The sequence below is a fragment of the Moschus berezovskii genome, chromosome 27 (genome assembly GCF_049115385.1).
Source record: "Moschus berezovskii isolate FMDL1 chromosome 27, NW_MosBer_1.0, whole genome shotgun sequence".
In the NCBI taxonomy this organism is placed as follows: Eukaryota; Metazoa; Chordata; class Mammalia; order Artiodactyla; family Moschidae; genus Moschus; species Moschus berezovskii.
Genome location: NC_142486.1, coordinates 13,365,391 through 13,388,061, shown reverse-complemented (window position 1 = coordinate 13,388,061; position 22,671 = coordinate 13,365,391). Strand labels below are relative to the sequence as shown.

Here is a 22,671-nt window from a genome sequence, read left to right as displayed (position 1 = left end):
CCTCAGGGCTCACAGGCTCATGTTGGAGGGCTGCAATTGCCGATGACTGTGATTTCCTTGTTTACTGATATGGCAGGAAGTATCCCATTTCTCAGCTCACTCCTGAGCCGTGGAGAATTTTCAAATTAGAGCCTTCGCTCCTACCATGGTGCTGTCCTAGCTCAATGCTTTTAGGTCAGTCCCAGCCCCTACTTGATTCTGCCCTGGGTGATGGATTGCAACCTCCTGGAGGGTAAGCCTGTGTCTATGCATCCCTCTCTTGCCCTACCATACACCTCACATCTCCGTGCTTTTGGAATTGAGTCAGTTGATTGGAACGGAGTCTCAAGCAGACATTTCTTCTTCCTCCCAAGCTATCTCCTCATTACCCTTCTTTACCCATCATTTTTTCTGAATATGCCTTTCCTTCCTTTTATTTCACAGGGATTTTCATTGTTATTTTACCTCTTGGTGAAGTTTCAGCTGGTTGGTCTTAACGAATGTCATGCAGTCCTGGCCCTCCCGCAGCTTCTTGCCCTCGTTCAAGTTCATTACTCTGACTTACATAGCAGTGGGAAGCAATCAGATGCGGTCCTAGGCAGGTTAGCTTCCTGCCTGTCTTGCTAAGTGGATCATGATATTGGAAGCATGGGGGAGGTTAGGAATGAGTCCTTATTGGAGTGAGTTTCATTGTTTTGCTCTGCACTTACTTGACTGTTAAAGATTCGTAAAATGATTTAACTAAATGAAGTTTTTGCATTTGGAGTTTGCTGCATTCTGTGAAGGGTCAGGGGAGGGCGGTCTGGGAAGATGCCCAGTTTGTCTTTAAGGGACACGTGAATGCCAGTCTGGTGTCTTTAGGGGATATGTGAATGTCCCCTGCCTGATGTCACCCTGCCAGGCCTGGTGGAAGAGGGCGCCTATAGGATTGTATGGGAGAGACCTGGATCCTCTGAGAACTGACCCTCCAAGGAGAGTTACTGAGACCCTCATTGCAGGCAGAATGGCAATTTGGGGAACAAAAAGCTTTCAGACAGTGGTCATTTGTGTTAAAGCCTCTAAAGGCCATTTTCCCAGTTCCCACTAAATTCTTTCCTAAAAGCTCAGGTAGGAAAACATATTACTCTCAGACTTGCAGAGAGGTGTGAACCTGGAACAGGAATTATACTGGGACCTCTGACATAGAGTGAGGCTTTGCAACGTGGGGGTTAATATCAAGAGTTCCAAGTTGATCCCTCGGCAAGCATATACTAGCTGCCCAGCCTTGACCTAGCTCCTTTTAAGCTCTTCTTGCTGAAGTTTTCTCAAAGGTAGAATGTGGAAGGGCAGAACCTATTCACAATGTTGGGATGGAGTCAAACACAATAATATATGTCAGACCTTGAGTTCGGTGCCTGGCATTTAGCAAATGTTAAATCAATATTTCCTATTATTTATTATGACTCTCTTAAATGCTTAATAAAGGCCTCCAGCAGCTGACCTGAGACTTGATAGCTAGACAAAAAGACAACTTAGATTTCAATTTGCCTGTTTGTGCCAGGAGCCATAGCACTCCCCAGCCAGGGAACGCTGGGGTCAGATGAATGAGTGTTCCTGACAGAGTCATATGTCACCTGGCCTCCTGAGAGGGAGCAAAAGCATAGGCAAGCTACTGGGTTGGGAATCACCGCTCTGCTTCTCTGTGTGAGCTTCTGCAAGTTACTGACCCTCTCTGTGCATCAGTTTTCTCATCTGTAAAATGGGCTACTGGCAGACTTCAATGAACTAGGCTGTGCAGTGTCTTCCAATGATGCCATGGCATTGTGAATGCTCAGTATGTTAGATGTTAAGATCATCACCAGACTTCCCAGAGTGGCTAGTTTTTGTATAAGGAACTTAGGGAGATGTCTCTGAAATTGTACTCTTCTCAATACTCCTGAGATGGATGTAGGGTGGGGTGGGTTGGTGGGACATGGGGCCAGACTGCTAGGAGCAGCTTTGATAGCTAATGGGGTGTTCCCAGTCCTGTCTGTCCTTTAAACTAGGATCTGCTCAAGGGGACTTTTATTCAGTCTCCATCTGAATAGAATCTTGTACTCCTGGCAAGACCAGTGCCGAGCTGTGTATATGAGGGAGGAGTCTTTGTGTACTGAGGATCTGCAGAAAATGTACAGTATGCACGTGCTTAGGAGCCAGAGCTGAGAAGATCCCAAGAGACATAGAGGAAGGCAAAGAGGCATCCCTCTTATTTCTCCAACTGTGGGCCTGCGGAAATCTCCCTTGGTTCATTGATAGTGAAAAAGAAAATGGAGGAAGGCCATGGAGAATCACATTTTGACCAATAAAAAATCTGAGGTTCCAAATGTCTTCTGCTTAATAGCTAAAAACAAATCCTTCCATGAACCAGACCTCTCCTCCAACTAGCAGAAAGGCTCTGCCAAGTCCCCTGTGCCCCTGTGCTATAGCTGGCACCACCCTGGGGTTGTCTACCGTGACCCAAGAGCTTCCCTTCCAGCCAAGGGTTTCAGTAGCAAAATAGCTGCTCCCTTCACCAAGGTCAGGATATGGTTGGAAGCATCACTTCCATTTGTCAACTTTGAGGCTGATGTTCTCAGCCAAGAGCACCATCTGTGAGTTCTCCCTGATGACTTTGACCAGGGTTCTGTGTGGACTTCAGTTCCACATGCTGCTCTCCCATCACCTGGGTAGGGGGTAGATTTCAGAGAGGTGGGTGATCGCTCTCCTCTTACCTGAAAGGTAGATTGTTTAAAAACAGCCTCGTCCTCCTGGTGCTCAGGTGCCAAATATACTGAGAAATATATATTGCACATTCCATTCAGCTCCCAAGCAAGAGTGGTGCCTACTCCACCCTGGCCAGAAGCTTGTATGACCCAGCCCAGTGGATGTATTTTAGATAGGGTCTTATGAGGTCTTTGTAAAAAATGATCCACACCCTTGAGCTTCTAAACCTTTATGAACTGGTGGACGTTGCCCTGAATGACAGACAGTTAGGATGATGCCCATGATGCTGTTACTAGACCAGCACCTCAGAAGGAGGTCCCTGGAAGGAGAACCATGGTACGGTAAGTCCCCTACATATGAACAAGCTCCATTAGTAAGTCCAGTTTGTTCGTAAGTCTCATTTGTTCATAGGTACCCAACTAACACTATCGGCTATCTCATACTGTACTGTAATAGGTTTATAATGCTTTCCACACAACTAATACATAAAAATCAAACACAAAAAATAAAGAAAATATTTCTTATCTTACACTAGTACAGCACAACAGCTGGCATCCAGGGGCTGGCATCAAGGGTTACCAACTGGAAGAGGAAGAGGAGGTGGGAGATGGTGGAACTGAAGGATCGTCAGCAATAGGAGATGGAGGGCAAGCTGCAATTTCACTCATGCCTGACGTTGATGGCACAGGTTCTGGTTACTTGCTAGAACCAGATGCACGTGTGCATCTTTGAAAGTTCACAACTTGACGATTGGCATGGTGGGGACTTACTGTACTTGAGACCTTATCTAGCCTAGTGTTTCTCCAACTACTTCCTTCTCTTCTTCCTCTTGTCCTGCTCCTCCTTCTTGTTCTGCCACTCACCTGCTCAGGTGCCTTTTAAGACACTTGTTTCTCTAGTTGCCCCAACCCCATGGCATTTTAATGGCACAGATATAGCGTGCATGTCTCTTTACGTACTGTGACCTTAGGAGGGCCACTAACGATTGTAATGCCCAAGATAGGTTTTGTCCCCTAAGAATCACTTTCCATCTCACTGAAGGTGACACTTTCTCTCTTGAGAATGCATCTTCTGGTCTGAGACTTTTTGGCCATCCAGCACCAGCTTCTTGTTTATTTGTTTGTGGCTGCACTGGGTCTTCATTGCAGCACACAGGCTCTTCACTGATGCACGCGGGCTTTCTCTAGTTGTGGTGAGCAGAGGCTACTCTCTAGTTGCAGCATGCAGGCTTCTCATTATGGTGGCCTCTCTTGTTGCAGAGCAGGGACTCTAGGGCACTCCGGCTTCAGTAGTTGGCTCAGGGGCTTTGCTGCCCTGTGGCTTGTAGAATGTCAGTCCCCAGAACAAGGATCCCATGTCCCCTGCACTGGCAGACTGATTCTTAAACACTGGACCGCCAGGGAAGTCCCCAGTGCCAGGTTTCACTAGCAGGAGCAATTTGGGGTGAGCAGCGGGTTAGTGCATGAATGTAACAAGTGTGACTGTCCTAGACGTGCTAACTCAGCGTGAATACCAGCAAGACTGGGCCGTTCTCAGCTTCCTCCAGCTTCCTACTTTCACAAATACTGGATGATTTATCTTTGGGTTAACATCCTGGTCTGCCTTTAAGGTAGTTTCCTCGCTTTGTCTTTTTCTTTAAAAGTGAAGTTATTAAGTGAAAAGGAGCCAGTCGGACACAGCATCTTGAATCCTGCTAGTCAGTATTCAGGATGAGCACACAGGAATGCATAAGAGAGCTCATGTCTTCTCCACATCTCTGCCAGCATTGAACAGTGTTCTTTTAAGAAGTATTTGCTAGTTTGAAAGGTAAGATGCTAACTTGTTGTCAGCTGATGATGACCAGCCAGGGTGAAATTTCAGATCCTTTCATCTTGTCGAATGGTAAGAGGTACATCCCTTTCTCGGTCGTCCCTGGGCTGCCCCACCCCATTTGGTGGCTCGGTCTTCCCTTTCCCACTCACTTGTCATGCTTCTCCTGTCCTCTTGGAAGTTTTATCTACACTGGAATCTGTTCCTGAACTGTCTTTTTCTGAATGATTGACATCTTGATGATGACATCTGCTTGAATTTTGGAAGTAGGTTTTCAGCAAAGGCTCATGGAAGGCTATTACACTCTGGGAGTGGACTGACGTGTCTGCACTTTGGCAAACTTGTATGCAGCCACCTGGGCTGTCTTTTTTACCTGGGACCAAAGTGTGGTGACTCTTGGTGGAGACACCCTCCCAAGCAGTCCATGCAGAATGCCACACTGATGAATTATGGGGGCTCAGGCCATACCCTGAAGGTCCGCTTTTGTCTAAGTTGACCTAAGTTCACCTGGTCGGTGTCAGCTCTAGCATGGAAGTTCCAATATATATTGAACAATATATATTGAGCAAAGAAAATACAAGCAAGTGATATCATTCATTCTCTAAGGGCACTTTGAGTGCCCACCATGGTATAAATATGGAGACATTTCAGACTGGGTCCCTGGCCTTGCAGAGCTAACAATCCAGGTGGCAGACAGGCATGCACATTAGTGGCTGAGATAGAGGGTGATCAGTTCTAAACAGGTGCACATTAAGTTAGTAGGAGAGACAGAAGTTTGCCCAACTCTAGTGAGATGAGAAAGGGTCAGGAAAAATACCAAAAGAGAACATAATATTTCAGCTTCATCTTACAAAACAAGTTAGAGATCACCCGGGAGACAAATGGAGGGAACAGTGTGTACAGAGGTCAGGAGCTCTGAAATAGCATGACATCTTGTGCAGAGGTGGGGAGCAAAAGGTGTCAAAAGGCATAAGGGGACTTGAGGTGGGTGGGTTCTGAGGTGGTTTCCTTATTTTTGGTCAAAGATGCCATTGCCGTTTATAAAGCAGGATCAGATAGGCTTTGGGAGCAGTAAACTCAGCTGTGTGAAGGGAGTGGAGGTGAGAATATGAGGACAAAAGTCACTTTACTGGTAACGCTGTAGTTATGATTAGAACATTCTTTCTCGGAAACATTTTCCTACCACGGTGTTTTCGGAACTGGACTAGCAATTGAATTAATGAAGAAGGTAGAGCAGCTACAGCTATTTAACAAGTGAAGTCAGTAAGACTTGATGACTAAATTTATGTGTGATTGACCAGTATGAAGCAAGAGATGGGGATAAAGGTGTGATTTCTCTACTGTACAGCTAGGTAACTTGGGGTCCAGGAAATACAGTACCTGTGAGGTTGTGGGAGATGTTGGTTGGGATTTAGATATAAATACTAACAAATGATTAGGGATAGGTGGTATTGGAGGTACTAATCATTGCCAGTTTCTTGGTTGTCTTTTTTTATTTTAAGAATGTTGCACAATTTTCAGAAATGGTTCCAGTTCTTCATGGATCAAGGTCATGCTTTGGAGAAAAGCATGTAGATGTTTATTTCATGTTTATTTTATTCATCCATTCCCAGATGTTTATTTCATTATTTCAAATTATTCCATGATTTTATTTCATGGAGATGTTTATTTCATATTTCCAGTGTTATTTCATATTTCCAGGTCAATTTCAGCTACTTTTCAACTCATACTTATTTAATCTTCTCCATCTTCTCCTTCCAGGGGATGGCCAGGTGGATTTTGATGAATTCATGACCATTCTTGGCCCCAAACTGGTGTCTTCAGAAGGTCGCGATGGTTTTCTTGGAAACACAATAGACAGCATATTCTGGCAGGTGAGTTAAGATTTTGTTTAAAGATTGGATTTGATAGTAAACATGGGTTTGGGACTAACATTTAACTGTGAATTCTTTTCTGTTCAGCGTGTGAAGCTCTCTTCTGGGCTCGACTGACATACATTTCTTGAACTGGACAACTAAGTTGAGATCATACTAGGTCCCCTGAAAACAAGTATCAAAACTATACTCATTTAAGTCTTGGAAGAGTGCAATATCTCCCTATTTATTCCTTATTTCAGAAATAGTTTTACATTTTGGAGAAATGAGATTCCTCCTCTTCTGGTTCACAAAAGATTTTTTTCCTGGAGACACTTAGGAAGGACATATTGGTATTACCTGTGCTCACTGCCATTCCTGGTTCAGGAGGTCCTTGCTGAGAGGATGATATGATTGCCTTGTGTGTTTGGATCCTATATCTCAAGAGGATAGAGTGGTTTTATCTCAAAACTTGTATTTGATACTTCTCAGTTTGCTTCTATCTGCAAGCTGTCTTAGAAATTCCAAGTTAACAATGACCTTTGAACTATTTTGATGTGCTAGAAGTCATTTCTTTATATTCTTTAATTTTAAAATGTGAATATTATTTTGTGATTATGGAATCTGAGAAATGGCTCATCAATAATTATTTTCAAAATTTAAGTATAATTTGTCAAGTTAAATTGAATTATAGTTTAGACCTATAAAATACCATTCCAACACAGGTTGGTTTCTTTAATTTCTTGATGTGTTTTTTTCCTTAACCAAAGATACTTCTCTCATCTAGTTAAGGACTGCAGTTGGCAGTGTACCTCTAGTCTTAATCTGCTATCATCTTGCATATAACCAACAAGTACTTAGTAAGAACTTGTTACTTATCCCATAGTCTAACAGTCACTATGGGTTTTACAAAAGACATTTAAGACAGTCCTTCAGAGAGAATAGAGTGGTGGTTGCTAAGGAGAAGGAGGGTGGGAGAGAGTTGGATTGGAAGTTTGGGATTAGCAGATGCAAACTGGTTTGTGGAGAATGAATAAACAACAAGGTCCTACTGTATAGCACAGGGAACTATATTCAATACTCTATGATAAACCACAATGGAAAAGAATATGAAAAAGAAGGTGTATATATGTATAACTGAGTCACTTTGCTCTACAGCAGAAATTGACACAACATTGTAATTCAACTATACCTCAATCCTATTGGTTACAGAGGGCATCCTCATTCAGTGGAGGGAGAGGACTCCTCCCAGCGGATACCCCGAGGAGGGGTCATTGAGGACCACCTTGGAGACCGGCGACCACAAAGGGGAATGGGGCTGTAATTTGGCTTCAGCTTCCTGGCCTGACACTGCTGTCATGGCCTTTCATTTTTTTTTCAGGTTTTGGTTTCTCCCTGCCTTAGAGGAAAACTGACCATGGATGTTCTCTGTGTTCTGAGAAGTGATCCCACCAGGCCCTAGGCTCACCTTGCAAATTAAGTCTGTTCTCCAGGGCTCACTCATTCCTGGCATTCTAGCCTACAGGGCCAAGGGGAGAAGAAAATCAAATGGGATTCTGCAAAAAGGGCTATTTATCAGCTGGTGCTCATCCCCAAAGTTTTGAGCCCCTGGCTCTTTGTGGGAAACTGGTATCAGTGAAGATGGAATTGATTGGCTACTAACAAGAGGGCCATGCCCCAGAGTGTCTGTCCTCCCTGGGTACTTAGTCCTCTGGGTGTGAGGCTCACAGATTTCTTGGCTGCCAGTTCAGAACCTCTCTCTTGTAGCAAATAATAACTTGTGGAATTCTTACTGTCTTCTTCTCCTTCATTGATCAGAGTCCCTTGTGTTGGCTGTTACTGCTGTGATGTAGTTGAGCAGAACTTGGTGTATGTTAGTGGTGGAGGGGAGGGGAGGGAGGGACTGAGAGGGCCAGATGCAGGGTGGGGGCAGGGGAGGGCTTTCATGCTCAATACTTCAGCTCCATCGCAACTGCAGAGCAGTGTGGTCCTCACAGTCACTTTATTCTGCCAGTCACTCGCACCACACACCACGAGGCCACTTGTACCCAAGAAGGTCTCTAATGCAGCAGACGCTCCCAGGCTGTGACGCATCTGCATCTCGGGCTCACCTGAGTCCCCACAACAGCCCTTCATCTTTCCTCCTCTGTGACCTCCAGCACTGTGCATAGCTGTGTTCTGCCATGAGCTCACAGACCGTGGTAATGACCAAATGGCAGAGGTAATGACCAGCATCACGGGAGATCACGCGGCTCTGGTGATCTCAGTCCAATCAACACTTCTGTTAAACTCTTCTCCTTTTAAAGAGAGAGAGAGATGAGTCCCACCCTTAGCTAGGAGAGGGCCAGTGGTGTCTTACCATCAGAACTTACCTGTACCTGTAGAAGGTACAGGTAGAACACTTTGGCTCCTTGGCTTACATTTCTGTCTTATGTATAATCAAACTTCATTAAGACTTGACTAATTTATAGTTTGGGTTTTTTTTTTTTTGGCTGTGCTGGGTCTTTATTGCAGCGCATTGGCTTCTTTTGTTGAGGAGCGCGTGGACTCAGTAGTTGCAAGCATATGGGCCTTAGTTGCCCTGCAGCATGTGGGATCATGGTCCCCTGATCAGGGATCAAACCTGAGTCCCCTGCATTTGCAAGGTGGATCTTTAACTACTGGATCACCAGGGAATTCCCTAATTTACAGTTTCTGATTTAAGAAATGAAACACATCAGTATTTAAACAAATGGATCTGTTCAGTGGATGGCATTGGATGTGTGGGAACAGGTTTGGGGCTGGAGGTTGAGAACATAGAAACTCACAGGGCTTCCTGCTCTTTGTGCATGCTCCAGAGTGAGTTTTTACTTGCCTGTTTACAAATAGGTCTAGTTTATCTTACAGCTGTTTGCACAGGAAAGAAACACTCCAGAAAGCTCCGGGTACAATATGATGCCAAATCTTTTATGCATAAAAGAACTGGGAAAAATATGTCAGAATGTTGACAGTGATGTTCCATATGTGATAGCATGATGAGTGATCATATCTGTCTGTATTTTTCAAAAGCTTGACAATGGGCATGCATTACTTGTATAATCAGAAAAAGAAGATGAAAGGAAAGTAAATATAGTCCCCAGCTAGTCAAATAACTATGAAGTATCTACAATGTTTTCATCTGTGAAACTGTAAATTATCTGCCCTGTGAGGTCGACCTGGGATAAAACTTGCAGGGAAAGCAAGTAAGACAGAAGAAATTGTATTCATTCACATGAGGTATTTGTTGCATGTGACCAAAACCTAGAAAATACCAGGATTTTGACTTTTGTTCTTTTAAGGATAACTTGCATTCCAGCAGGAAGAGTCTCTTCTTACATCAAATCTGGCACCAACAGAATGGTTCTCTCCTCAATATTTTGTCAACGTGCCACTCTATCGGAGTTTGGGATCCAAAGCTGCTGTTCTTAATCATCTTAGGAACCTAAATAGCTTTTAGCAGCCATGCACATCATGAGGCCTGTTAGATTGACAGCGAATGCTTGAATCCCCAAAGCGATTTTACTGCCTGTGAAATATGGAGCATGGAAAACTCAGCAGAGGTTCTCAGAGTCTGGTTTCTGAACCAGCAGCATCAGCATTGCCTGGGACTTGTTAGATATGCAAACACCTGAACCCCAACCCAGAAGCACTGAATCAAAAACTTCAGGGTGGAGCTGGTATCTGAGTTCAATCCGCCCTCCGGGTGGCTCTGATGCTCACCCAAGATTGAGAGCCACTGAGATTTTAGCGATCCTGGCACATGGGGCAGGCATCCAGTAAGGCTTACTGGTCTGATTCAGACCTTGGTCATTTGGGTTTTTTCCTCATTTACCCATATTTATAAGTATCATTGGTCTTTAGTCCATATAACAGTATATGTTTTAACTGTTTTAAAAGATGGAGGAATTACATGCCAATATGTAACTAATTTTCTAAGTAAGAATTGCCTTTCTAACATTAAAGCAACAGAAGAATCATAAATAAAAACTATTAAACTATTGAAAGGATGTTTCGGGAAGTAATTGGGAGACTTCTCTGGCAGTCCAGGGGTTTGTTAAGACTCCGTGCTCCCAATGCAGCGGCACTGGGTTCTCTCACTGGCCAGGGAACTAGATCCCAGAGGCCACGACTAAAGATCCTGCATGCCGTGACTAAGACCCAGCACAGCTGAAAGAAATAAAGAAATAAATAGTTTAAAAAGTAATAGGAAAAATACAGCAATAGACTAAGGTTTACGTGGAGAGCATTTCTAAAACAGTATGGAAACCTCTAGATAATGATAATAGATGAGTGGGATAAGAAATAACAATTGATGCATACTTTACTTTAAACAAACATTAAAACAGTTCTCAGCCTCACTAGAAATCTAAGGGATATCTACTAAAATAGTAATTGGATAACAGTTTTCACCTATCAAGTTGGAAAAGAATAAAACATATAATAGTGCTGTCAAGAGTGAGAGGAAATGGGCAAACTCATATACTACCAGTAGAAATGTAAACTTTAAAACTTTTCTGAAAACTATTTGGTGATAGTTTTCTACAACTTTTCCAATGTTAAACCCTATAATTAAAAATAATTCTACATCTAAGACTCTGTCATATGAAATTAGAGGTGTAGAAAAATGTGCTTACAAAGATGGAATATTGTGCAATTTTTTAAAATAATATTTTCACTCTACAATCTAGAGATTTTAATTTACAGTATAATTACATCCTTGTCCTACAATTATTATATATCCATTTATATTCATTCAGAGACAAAAACGGGAAAATGTAGTAATTCTGACAATACTAATTATTATGACTTGGAATAGAGGTGAATGTAAATTTTCTTTATCCTTGTATGTAGTTTCTGAAATTTCTACAATTAGGCCATAGGATCTATTCTGTTGTTATTCAATGAAGTTAACAAAATCACATTGTAAAACAACTGTTTTCAGTGGCAAAAAAAAAGTGATTGGACTTTCTAATACATGTAGTCATTGCTAAGGTAAACAAACTACACAAAAATTTACATGAGAGTTTAAAAGTTTATAATCAAAATGGTGACTGCCAGCTGCCTGGAGGAAAAGAATTCAGGCAAAGCCTCTGAGAAGCCGTGGTCGCCCCAAGCAGCTGGGTGGCTACTTGTTGCAGAAGCCACAAGAGTCCTGAGGCCATCTGCAGTTCCCCAATGTATCAGTCACCTTATATCCAGTTAGTATTTTGAAAATTCACCCTTTAGAAGAATGTCTGCATTGATTTCATAATCAGAAGAAAAATAATAAATTGAAAGTAATTTTAAATATCCCTTCTAAATAAATTCATGATGGGTTCTCAGCTTTGTGACTGAGTTGGGCTGACAGGTGACTTCAGGCAAAAAGAGGAAAAAGTCACTGGTCATATTATCCAGGAAAGACCTGGCACCAGTGACTTCATCCTTATATCCAGTGGAATCTTCCCGTGTTTCAGGTAAAGTTATTTTCTTTATTTAATCTACTTAAAAGTCTAACACACAGGGTCTGTGTGTAATATGAATATACTGTCGACCTCAGGAAAGCATAGAATTTTCATTCAAAGTTATCTAAAAGGGGACTGGGTCTAGTAAGTGTAATATCTTGCATTCAAGTTCAGAGGGAAGAGAGAAAGAAACAAGGCAGGTGTGGAGCCAGTGGAGACTTCTTGGAGTCAGGCTGATGAATCCTCTAAAATCCACAGTTCAGATCAATTTAGTCACTCATTCATGTCCGACTCTTTGTGACCCCGTGGGCTACAGCACCCCAGGCTTCCCTGTCTATCACCAACTCCCAGAGCTTACTCAAACTCATGTTCATTGAGTCAGTGATGCCATCCAACCATCTCATCCTCTGTCATCCCCTTCTCCCACCTTCAATCTTTCCCAGCATCAGCGTCTTTTCAAATGAGTCATTTCTTCGTATCAAGTGGCCAAAATATTGGAGTTTCAGCTTCAGCATCAGTCTTTCTGATGAATATTCAGAACTAATTTCCTTTAGGATGAACTGGCTGGATCTCCTTGCTGTCCAAGGGATTCTCAAGAGTCTTCTCCAACACCACAGTTCAAAAGCATCAATTCTTTGGTGCTCAGCCTTCTGTATAGTCCAACTCTCACATCCATACATGACTACATGAAAAACCATAACTTTGACTAGACGGACCATTGTTGGCAAAGTAATGTCTCTGCTTTTTAATATATGCTGTTATATTTATATATATATACAGTATCTGTATACTGTATACTATATACTAATATATGCTGTATCTCTAATTTTCTTGAAGAGATCTCTAGTCTTTCCCATTCTATTGTTTTCCTCTATTTCTTTGCATTGATCACTGAGGAAGGCTTTCTTATCTCCCCTTACTATTCTTTGGATTTCTGCATTCAAATGGGTATATCTTTCCTTTTCTCCTTTTCCTTTTGCTTCTTTTCTTTTCACAGCTCTTTGTAAGGGCTCCTCAGAGAACCATTTTGCCTTTTTGCATTTGTTTTTCTTAGGGGTGATCTTGATCCCTGCCTCCTGTACAGTGTGAAGAACCTCCGTCCATAATTCTTCAGGCACTCTATCAGATCTAATCCCTTCAATCTATTTGTCACTTCCACTCCATAATCGTAAGGGATTTAATTTAGGTCATACCTGAATGGTCTAGTTGTTTTCCCTACTTTCTTCAATTTAAGTTTGAATTGGGCAATAAGGAGTTCATGATCTGAGCCACAGTCAGCTCCCTGTGTTGTTTTTGCTGACTGTACAGAGCTTCTCCATCTTCGGCCGCAAAGAATATAGTCAATCTGATTTCAGTATTGACCATCTGGTAATGTCCATGTGTAGAGTCTTCTCTTGTGTTGTTGGAAGAGGGTGTTTGCTATGACCAGTGCATTCTCTTGTTAACCTTTGCCCTGCTTCATTCTGTACTCCAAGGCCAAATTTGCCTGTTATTCCAGGTGTCTCTTAACTCCATACTTTTTCATTCCAGTCCCCTATAATGAAAGGGACATTTTTTGGGGGTGTTAGTTCTAGAAGGTCTTATAGGTCTTCATAGAACTGTTCAACTTCAGCTTCTTAAACATTACTGGTCGGTGCATAGACTTAGATCACTGTGACATTGAGTGGTTTGCCTTTGAAACGAACAGAGATCATGCTGTCATTTTTGAGACTGCACCCAAGTACTGCATTTTGGACTCTTGTTGACTATGGTGCCTACTCCATTTCTTCTAAGGGATTCTTGCCCGCAGTAGTAGATATCATGGTCATCTCAGTTAAATTCACCCATTCCAGTCCATTTTAGTTCACTGATTCCTAAATGTCGATATTCACTCTTACCATCTCCTGTTTGAGCACTTCCAATTTGCCTTGTTTCATGGACCTAACATTCCAGGTTCCTGTACAATCTTGCTCTTTACAGCATCGAACTTTACTCCATTATGAGTCACATCCGCAGCTGAGTGTTGTTTTTGCTTTGGCTGTGTCTCTTCATTCTTTCTGGAGTTATTTCTCCGCTGATCTCCAGTAGTATATTGCACACCTACCGACCTGGGGAGTTCATCTTTCAGTGTCCTATCTTTCTGCCTTTTCATACTTTACATGGGGTTCTCATGGCGATGCTGGAGTGGGTTGCCATTTCCTTCTCCAGGGGATCTTCCTGACCCAGGGATCAAACCCCGGTTTCCTGCATTAATAAGGGGATTTTTTTTTTTTTTCCACCAGGGAATCCCCAGGGTAGATACTACACAACTTTAAATAGAGTGTGAAAAAAAGAATTCTCTGAGGAGATGATGTTTGAACTTACACTTAAATCATGAGGAAGTACCAGCTGGGTAAATGTAACCTCCGGGGTAAATGTTCACCACGGGGAGGCAACAGCAAATTCCAGGACCCTGAGGAGGGACAGACTTGGCTAGAGCATGGTGGGCAAGTGGTAGGAGATGAGGTTGGGGATGTCTGTGTAAAGATCAGCTTTTGTGGGACACTATAGGTCCTATGTTGGGATATACATTCAGCAGAATGTGACTGAAACCAATCTAACAGTGGTACAAACAGAATAGAAGCAAATAGAAATCACCTTTACTCAATTCTCTGCTGCCATCTGATTCATTATTCTGAAATCCTCCAATATCACCCTATCCATGTGGCTTACGTCCACATCTGCATCCACCCATCAGAAAGTCAGTGAAGGGAAATGGAGCACAAGTCTTTGAAGAAGCTGCATAGGTGGCTTCTATTTATGTCCAGTTGGCCAGAAGCTAGTCACATGGTTGACCAGAAGTTGGTCATGTTGCCACACCCAGCTGTAAGGCATGTTTGGAAATGGTAGTCTTTCTTTTGGACAGCCATGGTCCCAGATTTTTAAATTAAGGGATTTTTTTTTTGCTATTGGGCTTCCCTGATAGCCCAGTTGGTAAAGCATCTGCCTGCGATGCAGGAGACCCCAGTTTGATTCCTGGGTCAGAAACATCTGGTGGAGAAGGGATAGTATTCTTGGGCTTCCCTTGTGGCTTAGCTGGTAAATAATCCACCTTTGCTGCGGGAGACCTGGGTTTGATCTCTGGGTTGGAAAGATCCCCTGGAAAAGGGAAAGGCTACCCACTCCAGTATTCTGGCCTGGAGAATTCCAGGGACTGTATAGTCCATGGGGTTGCAAAGAGTCAGACATTACTGAGCGACTTTCACTTCCTTTGTGTTGCTCTTTAAGAAAGTTTATGGGGGACTCCCCTGGTGGTGGAGTGATTAAGATTCCACATTTCCAGTACAGGTGGCACTGGTTTGATCTGTGATCGGGGAACTAGGATCTCACGTACTGAGCAGTGTGGCTAAAACAGTTTTTGAAAAATTTTAAAAAGGAGAGGGAGTGAATTGACACTTATGGGAGAACTCTTTGTCTCAGGTCCCATGAAGACAAGGAGTGTGGATATGATTTTTGTAGAAGCAGTACTCCTTGGAGTATTTTTTTTCCCCTTGGAGTATTTTAAGCAATGGAGGGGTATATTTTGATTTACATGCAAATAACAGTACTGCAAGGAGATCCAACCAGTCCATTCTAAAGGAGATCAATCCTGGGTGTTCATTGGAAGGACTGATGCTAAAGCTGAAACTGCAATACTTTGGCCACCTCATGCGATGAGTTGACTCACTGGAAAAGACTCTGATGCTGGGAAAGGTTGGGGTCGGGAGGAGAAGGGGACGACAGAGAATGAGATGGCTGGATGGCATCACCGACTCTGTGGACATGAGTTTGAGTGAACTCTGGGAGTTGGTGATGGACAGGGAGGCCTGGCGTGCTGTGATTCATGGGGTCACGGAGAGTCGGACACGACTGAGCGACTGAACTGAACTGAACTGAACTGAACATTACCACTCCAGTGTTCTTGCCTGGAGAATCCCAGGGACGGGGGAGCCTGGTGGGCTGCCGTCTATGGGGTCGCACAGAGTCGGACACGACTGAACCGACTTAGCAGCAGCAGCAGGAGCAACATTACCACTCTGTGGTAATAATTCCATCCACTGTGGATGGAATATAGGGGCTTAGAATGGGGATGGGGACTCAGGAAGTTATTCAAAAGTAGGAGAGCCATGTTGATGGCTTGCACTAGGGTGGGAGCAACAAGGGTAGTGAGAAGGGGACAGGTACAGGCTTTATTTCGGAGGCAGAGCTAGTCACTAAATAAAATAGTGTCATTTCCATAATGTATCTATTATTGCCATTTATATCTACAAATAACCTTCTTGGCCCATCGACTATTTTTGTCTTGAATATTCCTTTTCTGATATTAACACTAACCTCAATTCATTTTCTTTCTTTTGGTTTTACTGGTTATTTCCTTAGCCATCCTCTTTCCTTTAAAAATTCTACTTTTTCAGGTGTCCCTCTCTTTATAAGAATCATAATGTCAGACTTGTCTTTATAAGCTGATCTGAGAGAATTTGTCTTTAAATGAATGGTTTAATCCATTGGTTTATAACTGATGTGTATTCACAGTTCAGTTGTCATATAGTTTTGTTTTTTAGCTGTGTCCTTTGTTTTCTGTCTTTTGTTATACTGTTTTGTACGCTTTATCCTCTAAATTAAACATAAAGATAGTTCTTCTTGTTATATTCCTATTCCTGATTTTTTACCTTTATGAAATATGTATTTTAAATTATATTTTCTGAATATTAAAGTGAAAGGAGTAAAGAACTTCTGACATTTCCTTAAAGAAAAAATTGGCTTATATTTATTCTCTCATTTCTATTATCAATTTCTGTTAATATAGTTTGGTATTATATATTCTGATTTTGTAACATTTTTATTGAAATGGTTGTAGAGTCACATGTGGTGTTAAAAAATAATTCAGAAAGATCCACCCAATTTCCCCCAATGGCAGCATTTTGCAAAGTCATAGTACATTATCATAAATGGGATTGTGACATTCATAAAATTCACCAGTATTCCTCATATTTCCCTTATTGTATGTGCACTCATGTTCACGTATGTGTCGGTTCACTTCTCTATGGTTTTTTCAGGTGTGGAGGTTTCGTGTATCCAACACCACATTCAAGAGAGTGAACAGTTTCATCATACTCTTGTATGTCTACCCCCACCCCTAACTGTAGCTAACCCCTATTCAGTTTTTAGCTCATAAGATTTTGTCATTTTAAAATATTTCTATAAGTAGACTCATGCAGTATGTAACCTTTTGGAATTGACTTTTTTTCACTTGAGATTCATTCAAGTTGTTGTGTGTATCAGTAGTTTGCTCTTTTCTATTGGTGGATATGTCATGGTATGGATGTACCACATTTACTTTAACCATTCACCTGTGAGGGACATCTGTGCTGTTTAAAGTTTTGGGCTATTATGAATGAATAAATCTGCTCTTAACATTTGTGTATAGTTTTTTGTATAAATATACATTTTCATTTTTCTAGGATTAATGCTAGGGGATGACAGAGGATGAGATGGTTATATGGCATCACTGACTCAATGGACATGAGTTTGAGTACGCTCCAGGAGTTGGTGATGGATAGGGAAGCCTGGCGTGCTGCAGTCTATGGGGTTGCAAAGAATCAGACACGACTGAGTGACTGGACTGAACTGAGGATAAATGCCCTTGAGTGCAATTGCTGCATCAGAAAATAACAGCATATTTAGTTTTATAAGAAACTGCCAAATTGTATTCCAGAGTGACAGGGATTTTACCTTCTTACCAACAATATGTGAAATGATCCAGTTCCTCCAAATGTTCACTAGCCCTGGTATTGTCAGTGTTTTTATTTTAGCCATTCTGTTTGGAATGTAGTGATAGCTCACTGTTCAGTTTGCATTTCCCTGATGGCTAAGCTTTTCCAGTGGTAATATGCCATCTATATATCCTCTTCTGTTAGTCTGCTCTATTTCTGGGCATCTATTCTGTTCCACTGGTATATATGTCTATCCTTCTGCCAATGTAACACCATTTTGATTACTGTAACTATATCATAATCCTTAATACTAAGTACATGATTCCTTCTACTTTAGTCTTGCTATCAAGATTGTTTATGCTATTCTAGAAGTCTGTGTTTTGCCATGTAAACTCAAGAATAAGTTTGTATATGTCTACTAAACTTTGCTAAGATTTTGATAGAATTACATTAAACCTATAGATGAAATTGGGGCAATCTGACTTATTTATTATATTGAGTCTCCCCATCATGAACATATGCCTTTCCACTTATTTACATCTCTTTACTTTTTGGCACTCTTGCTAGAGTTTTGCAAATTTTTTGTATTTTTTCAAAGCTCTCCTTTTTTGTTTCATTGATATTCTGTGTCATTTTCTCATTTCCAAATTCATTGGCTTTTACTCTTATTTTTATTGTTTCCTTCTTTCTGACTGTTTTGGATTTTTTATTTGTTTTTTTGTTTTTCTCTTCTTTTTCTAGGAACTTTGATTGTTGATTCATGTTATCTTTTCACTTTCACTCAGTTCTCCATATTTTTATTTATAGTCTTTTAAAATCATAAATTATTTGGAAATGTGTTGTTAAATTTCCTTGTATTTAGAAATTTTCCTAGTATCTTTCTGTTACTGGTTTTTAGTTTTATTCCATTGTGATCGGAGAACAAACTCTGTGATTTCAATTATATAAATTTTGAGGTTTGTTTGAATAGTCTCAGATATGGTATGTCTTGGTGAAATTTCCATGAGCACTTTAAAAATTTACTTTCTTTTTTTTGTTGTGTCCATATTTAAGATCATATGTACTTTTACTGATCCTCTTGCTGAGTTGATCCTTTTTCCATTATGTAATGTTCTCTTTTGGAGAAGGCGATGGCACCCCACTCCAGTATTCTTGCCTGGAAAATCCCATGGACAGAGGAGCCTGGTAGGCTGCAGTCCATGGGGTCGCTAAGAGTCGGACACAACTGAGTGATTTCACTTTCACTTTTCACTTTCATGCATTGGAGAAGGAAATGGCAACTCACTCCAGTGTTCTTGCCTGGAGAATCCCAGGGACGGGGGAGCCTGGTGGGCTGCCGTCTATGGGGTCACACAGAGTCGGACACGACTGAAGCGACTTAGACTTAGCAATGTTCTCTTTCCCTCTAGGAACTTTCTTGCTCTCACATCTACACTATTGGATATTAATATAGCCACTCCTGCTTCTTAAAATTAATATTTGCATAGTAAACAGCATGCAGTTGGGCTGTATTTTTACCTACTCTGTCAATCTCTGTTTCTTGATTGCTGTAATTTGACCATTCCTATTTAATTATTGAAGTATATGTTTGCCATTTTATTATTTGTTTTCTTTTTGTTTGTTCTAGTCCTTATTCCTCTGTTTTTCTTATCTTTCTGCAGGTTACTTGAACACTTACAAGAATCCCATCTTGATTTATTTATAGTACTTTTGAGTGTATCTCTATAGTTTTCATAGTGGTTGATTCAGGTATTATAGTACATATTTGTGTCTTCACAATCTACTGGTATCAACATTTTGCATCTTTGAGTGGACTGTAAAGACAGTACTTACATTTAAGTTCTTTTGCCTTTCTGCTTTGAAATATCAATATCAGATGGTATTATAATTTTGTCCCAATCATTAAATATGGCTTATAAAATTCATGAATAAAAGAACAGTTTATTGTATTAACCTAGGATATTTTTATTCTTTTTAATATCCCTTCTTCCTTTTTGATTCTTCAAGATTCTTTATTTCATCATTTCTTTTCTTGTCTGAAGAACTTCCTTTAGGCAGTCTTCAAAGATAAATTTGATAGCAGCAAATTCTTTTACTTTTTATTCATCTGAGACTCTTGATTTGCTCTCATTCCTAGAGGATAACTTTGCCAGTTGTGTCCTGCAGATGATAGTTGTTTTTCTTTCTTTCTCAGAACTTGAAAAATGTTACTTCCTTCTGGTTGCCAGGATTTCAGAGAAGCAATCTGTTGTCATCTGAATGTTTTCTCACTATAGGTAATGCATCATCTCTCTCTGGCTGCTTTCCAGAATTTTTCTGAGTTTTTAATTTTTTAAACTTTAATTCTGAAATGTCTTAGAATGGATTTATTTGGGTTCATCCAGTTTGAGGTATGATTAACTTCTTCAATTTGTAGGTTCATTTTTTTTTTTTTACCAAATTTGGAAAAGTTTAGCCACTTCTTTGATCATTCTTTATCATTCTGTGATCCCTCTCCTGGGACTCAGATGAGTGTTGTAACTTGTTTATTGTTGCACAGGTCCCTGAGTTTCTTTTACTTTTTTTCGTTTAGTCTACTTTTTCCTACTGTTCATATTGTGTGAACTCTACTGACCTATCCTCAAGTTCATTGAGTCTAACCTCTGCCATCTCTGCTTTACTCTCCTGTTCAGCAACATTTTTATTTCTGCAGTTATATTTTTCAGTTCTATAATTTTCATTGGGTTCTTTTTTTTTTATAGCTTCTATTTCCTTGTTGAGATTTCCTCACTTTTAATATGTTTTAAGAAAGCTTGTGATTGATTGTTGAAGGATTTTTATGATGTCTCCTATAAAATCCTTGTCAGGTGATTCTGACGTCTGATTCATCTCAGTGTTTGTGTCTGTTGAGTGTCTTTTCTCCTTTAGGTTGTGATTTTCTTGGCTTTTGATATGATAGGGAGTTTTCTATTATAAGCTAGAATTTTTGCCTTATATGTTAACGTATTTTAGCATTTAAAGATTTATTTAGTAGATAATCATACTCTTTAGCTTCCCTTGTGGCCCAGTGGTAGATAATACAATTGCCAGTGCAGGAGGTGTGCGTTTGATCCCTACGTCAGGAAGATCCCCTGGAGAAGGAAATGGAACCCACTCCAGTATTCTGGCCCAGGAAATCCCATGGACAGAGGAGCCTGGTGGGCTTCAGTCCATGGGATCACAAAAGGGTTGGACACAATTTAGCAACTAAACAAAAACAACAACATTCTCTTTAGGCTTAACGTGTAGATCCTGTCTTACATATTTTTGGGCCATGGCTCCGATGACACCTTCATTTCAGAGCATTTGGGATGATACTTTGTCAACTTAGTTTGTCTTATGCTGCAGGGGCCCCCAGTTGGGCCCTCCTTGTGTTGCTCAAGAGGTGGAAAGGAGATGTCCTTAGGCCAGGTTGACAAGTGTCTTTTCTTGGGGAAAGAGACCTTCAGGCAGGAAAGGAGAGGCTTCATTAGCTAAGTATGTCTTGTGGTAGGATTCTCCTCTGCCTCTGGGGACCAAACGGTGTTCCCCAGGCCATGTGCTTGTTGTGATCCGTTTGATCCCATGAGTCTCCAATGAGATCCATTTTGCTGTTGCCCTCAATCTCTGGGCAGAAGTAAAGAGTCTTCAACCCATGAAGACAGAGGTTTCCTGGGTCCCTCCCTTATTTGGGTGGAGATCCTTCTTGCTGAGGCTCCCTTGTTAATCATCATGACTGAGGGGAATTTCAAGCCTGCCAGAGAAGGAAAGCACTTCCCTTGGCTGCTTATCTAGTGGGGCCCCCAGTATATCCCCATGACCCTTTGTGGGCTTGCTTGGTGTGGTCTAAGGGACTCCTGTTCAGTCTGTGGGAGGAATGAGCCTACCTTCTGTTGCTAGATTTACGGACAGGTAATGTCAGATATGGGTTGCTTTCTTCCATTGGGTGAAGGTTAAAATATCCTGCCACCATGTTGTTCCTCCAGTGCTGGTTCCCAAACTTGTTCACCTTCCTCTTAGCACCTTTGGGAGTTCTCCTATGGTTATATCTTACATTATTTCCACAGGTTATAGTTGTACCTGGCAGGGAATAGCAGGGAGAAACAAATCTACAAAATGCTGCCTAGGCTAAAGTCCCATTATTATTAAATAGGTCCTTTAATCATTAAATTTTCTCATCCCAGGATATTTTTTTGGTCTTGGTGTTTACTTTTGTAACTACAATTATAACAGTTAATTTTTCTAAATGGTTTTATTTACATTGTCATTTCTTTATCCTTTAAAATTCTTATATTTGAACTGTTAATTCTAATTTATTTCTCTTCAGTTGACTGGAGAACTTTGTAATTTTTCATATTGGGGATCAGAGAGTTACTGAAGAGAAATGTTTTCCAAGCCCTCTGCAAACTTAAAGACATCCTTTTGTTAACTTTGCCCATGAAAGAAAAATGGTTGAATATACAGTTCTTGGGTGATAAAATGTTAACCTCAATATCCTATTAATATTTTTCATAGTGTTTTACATAGAACTCTACTTTTCCAGATGTTTCCTAGAAGGAAAATGAAAGTTCCTTTGTCAAATAAATTATACAAATGCTTCCTATTTCAAGCAAGTCACCTCTAGGAGATTCATAATGTCCATTCAGTTCAGTTCAGTCGCTCAGTCATGTCCAACTCCTTGTTGACCCCATGGACTGCAGCATGCGAGGCCTCCCTGTCCATCACCAACTCTCGGAGTTTACTCAAACTCATGTCCTTTGAGTTGGTGATGCCTTCCAACCATCTCATCCTCTGTTGTCCCCTTCGCCTCCCACCTTCAATCTTTCCCAACATCGGGATCTTTTCAAATGAGTCAGTTCTTTGCATCAGGTGGCCAAATTACTGGAGTTTCAGCTTCAACATCAGTCCTTCCGATGAATATTCAGGACTGATTTCCTTTAGAATGGATTGGTTGGATCTTCTTGCAGTCCAAGGGACTCTCAAGAGTCTTCTCCAACCCCACAGTTCAAAAGCATCAATTCTTCAGTGCACAGTTTTCTTAATAGTCCGACTCTCACATCCGTACATGACTACTGGAAAAACCATAGACTTGACTAGGTGGAACTTTGTTGGCAAAGTAATGTCTCTGCTTTTTAATATGCT

At 41.1% G+C, this 22,671-nt stretch overlaps 1 protein-coding gene across 1 annotated transcript in view; it reads left to right on the top strand.

The window, feature by feature from the left end:
* Positions 1–22,671, top strand: part of CALN1 (calneuron 1) — a 453,922-nt gene that overhangs the window by 268,115 nt on the left and 163,136 nt on the right. The window contains exon 4 of the mRNA XM_088832959.1: positions 6,271–6,383. Coding sequence (XP_088689085.1) covers positions 6,271–6,383 — 113 coding nt within the window. The remainder of the gene's footprint in view (positions 1–6,270; positions 6,384–22,671) is intronic.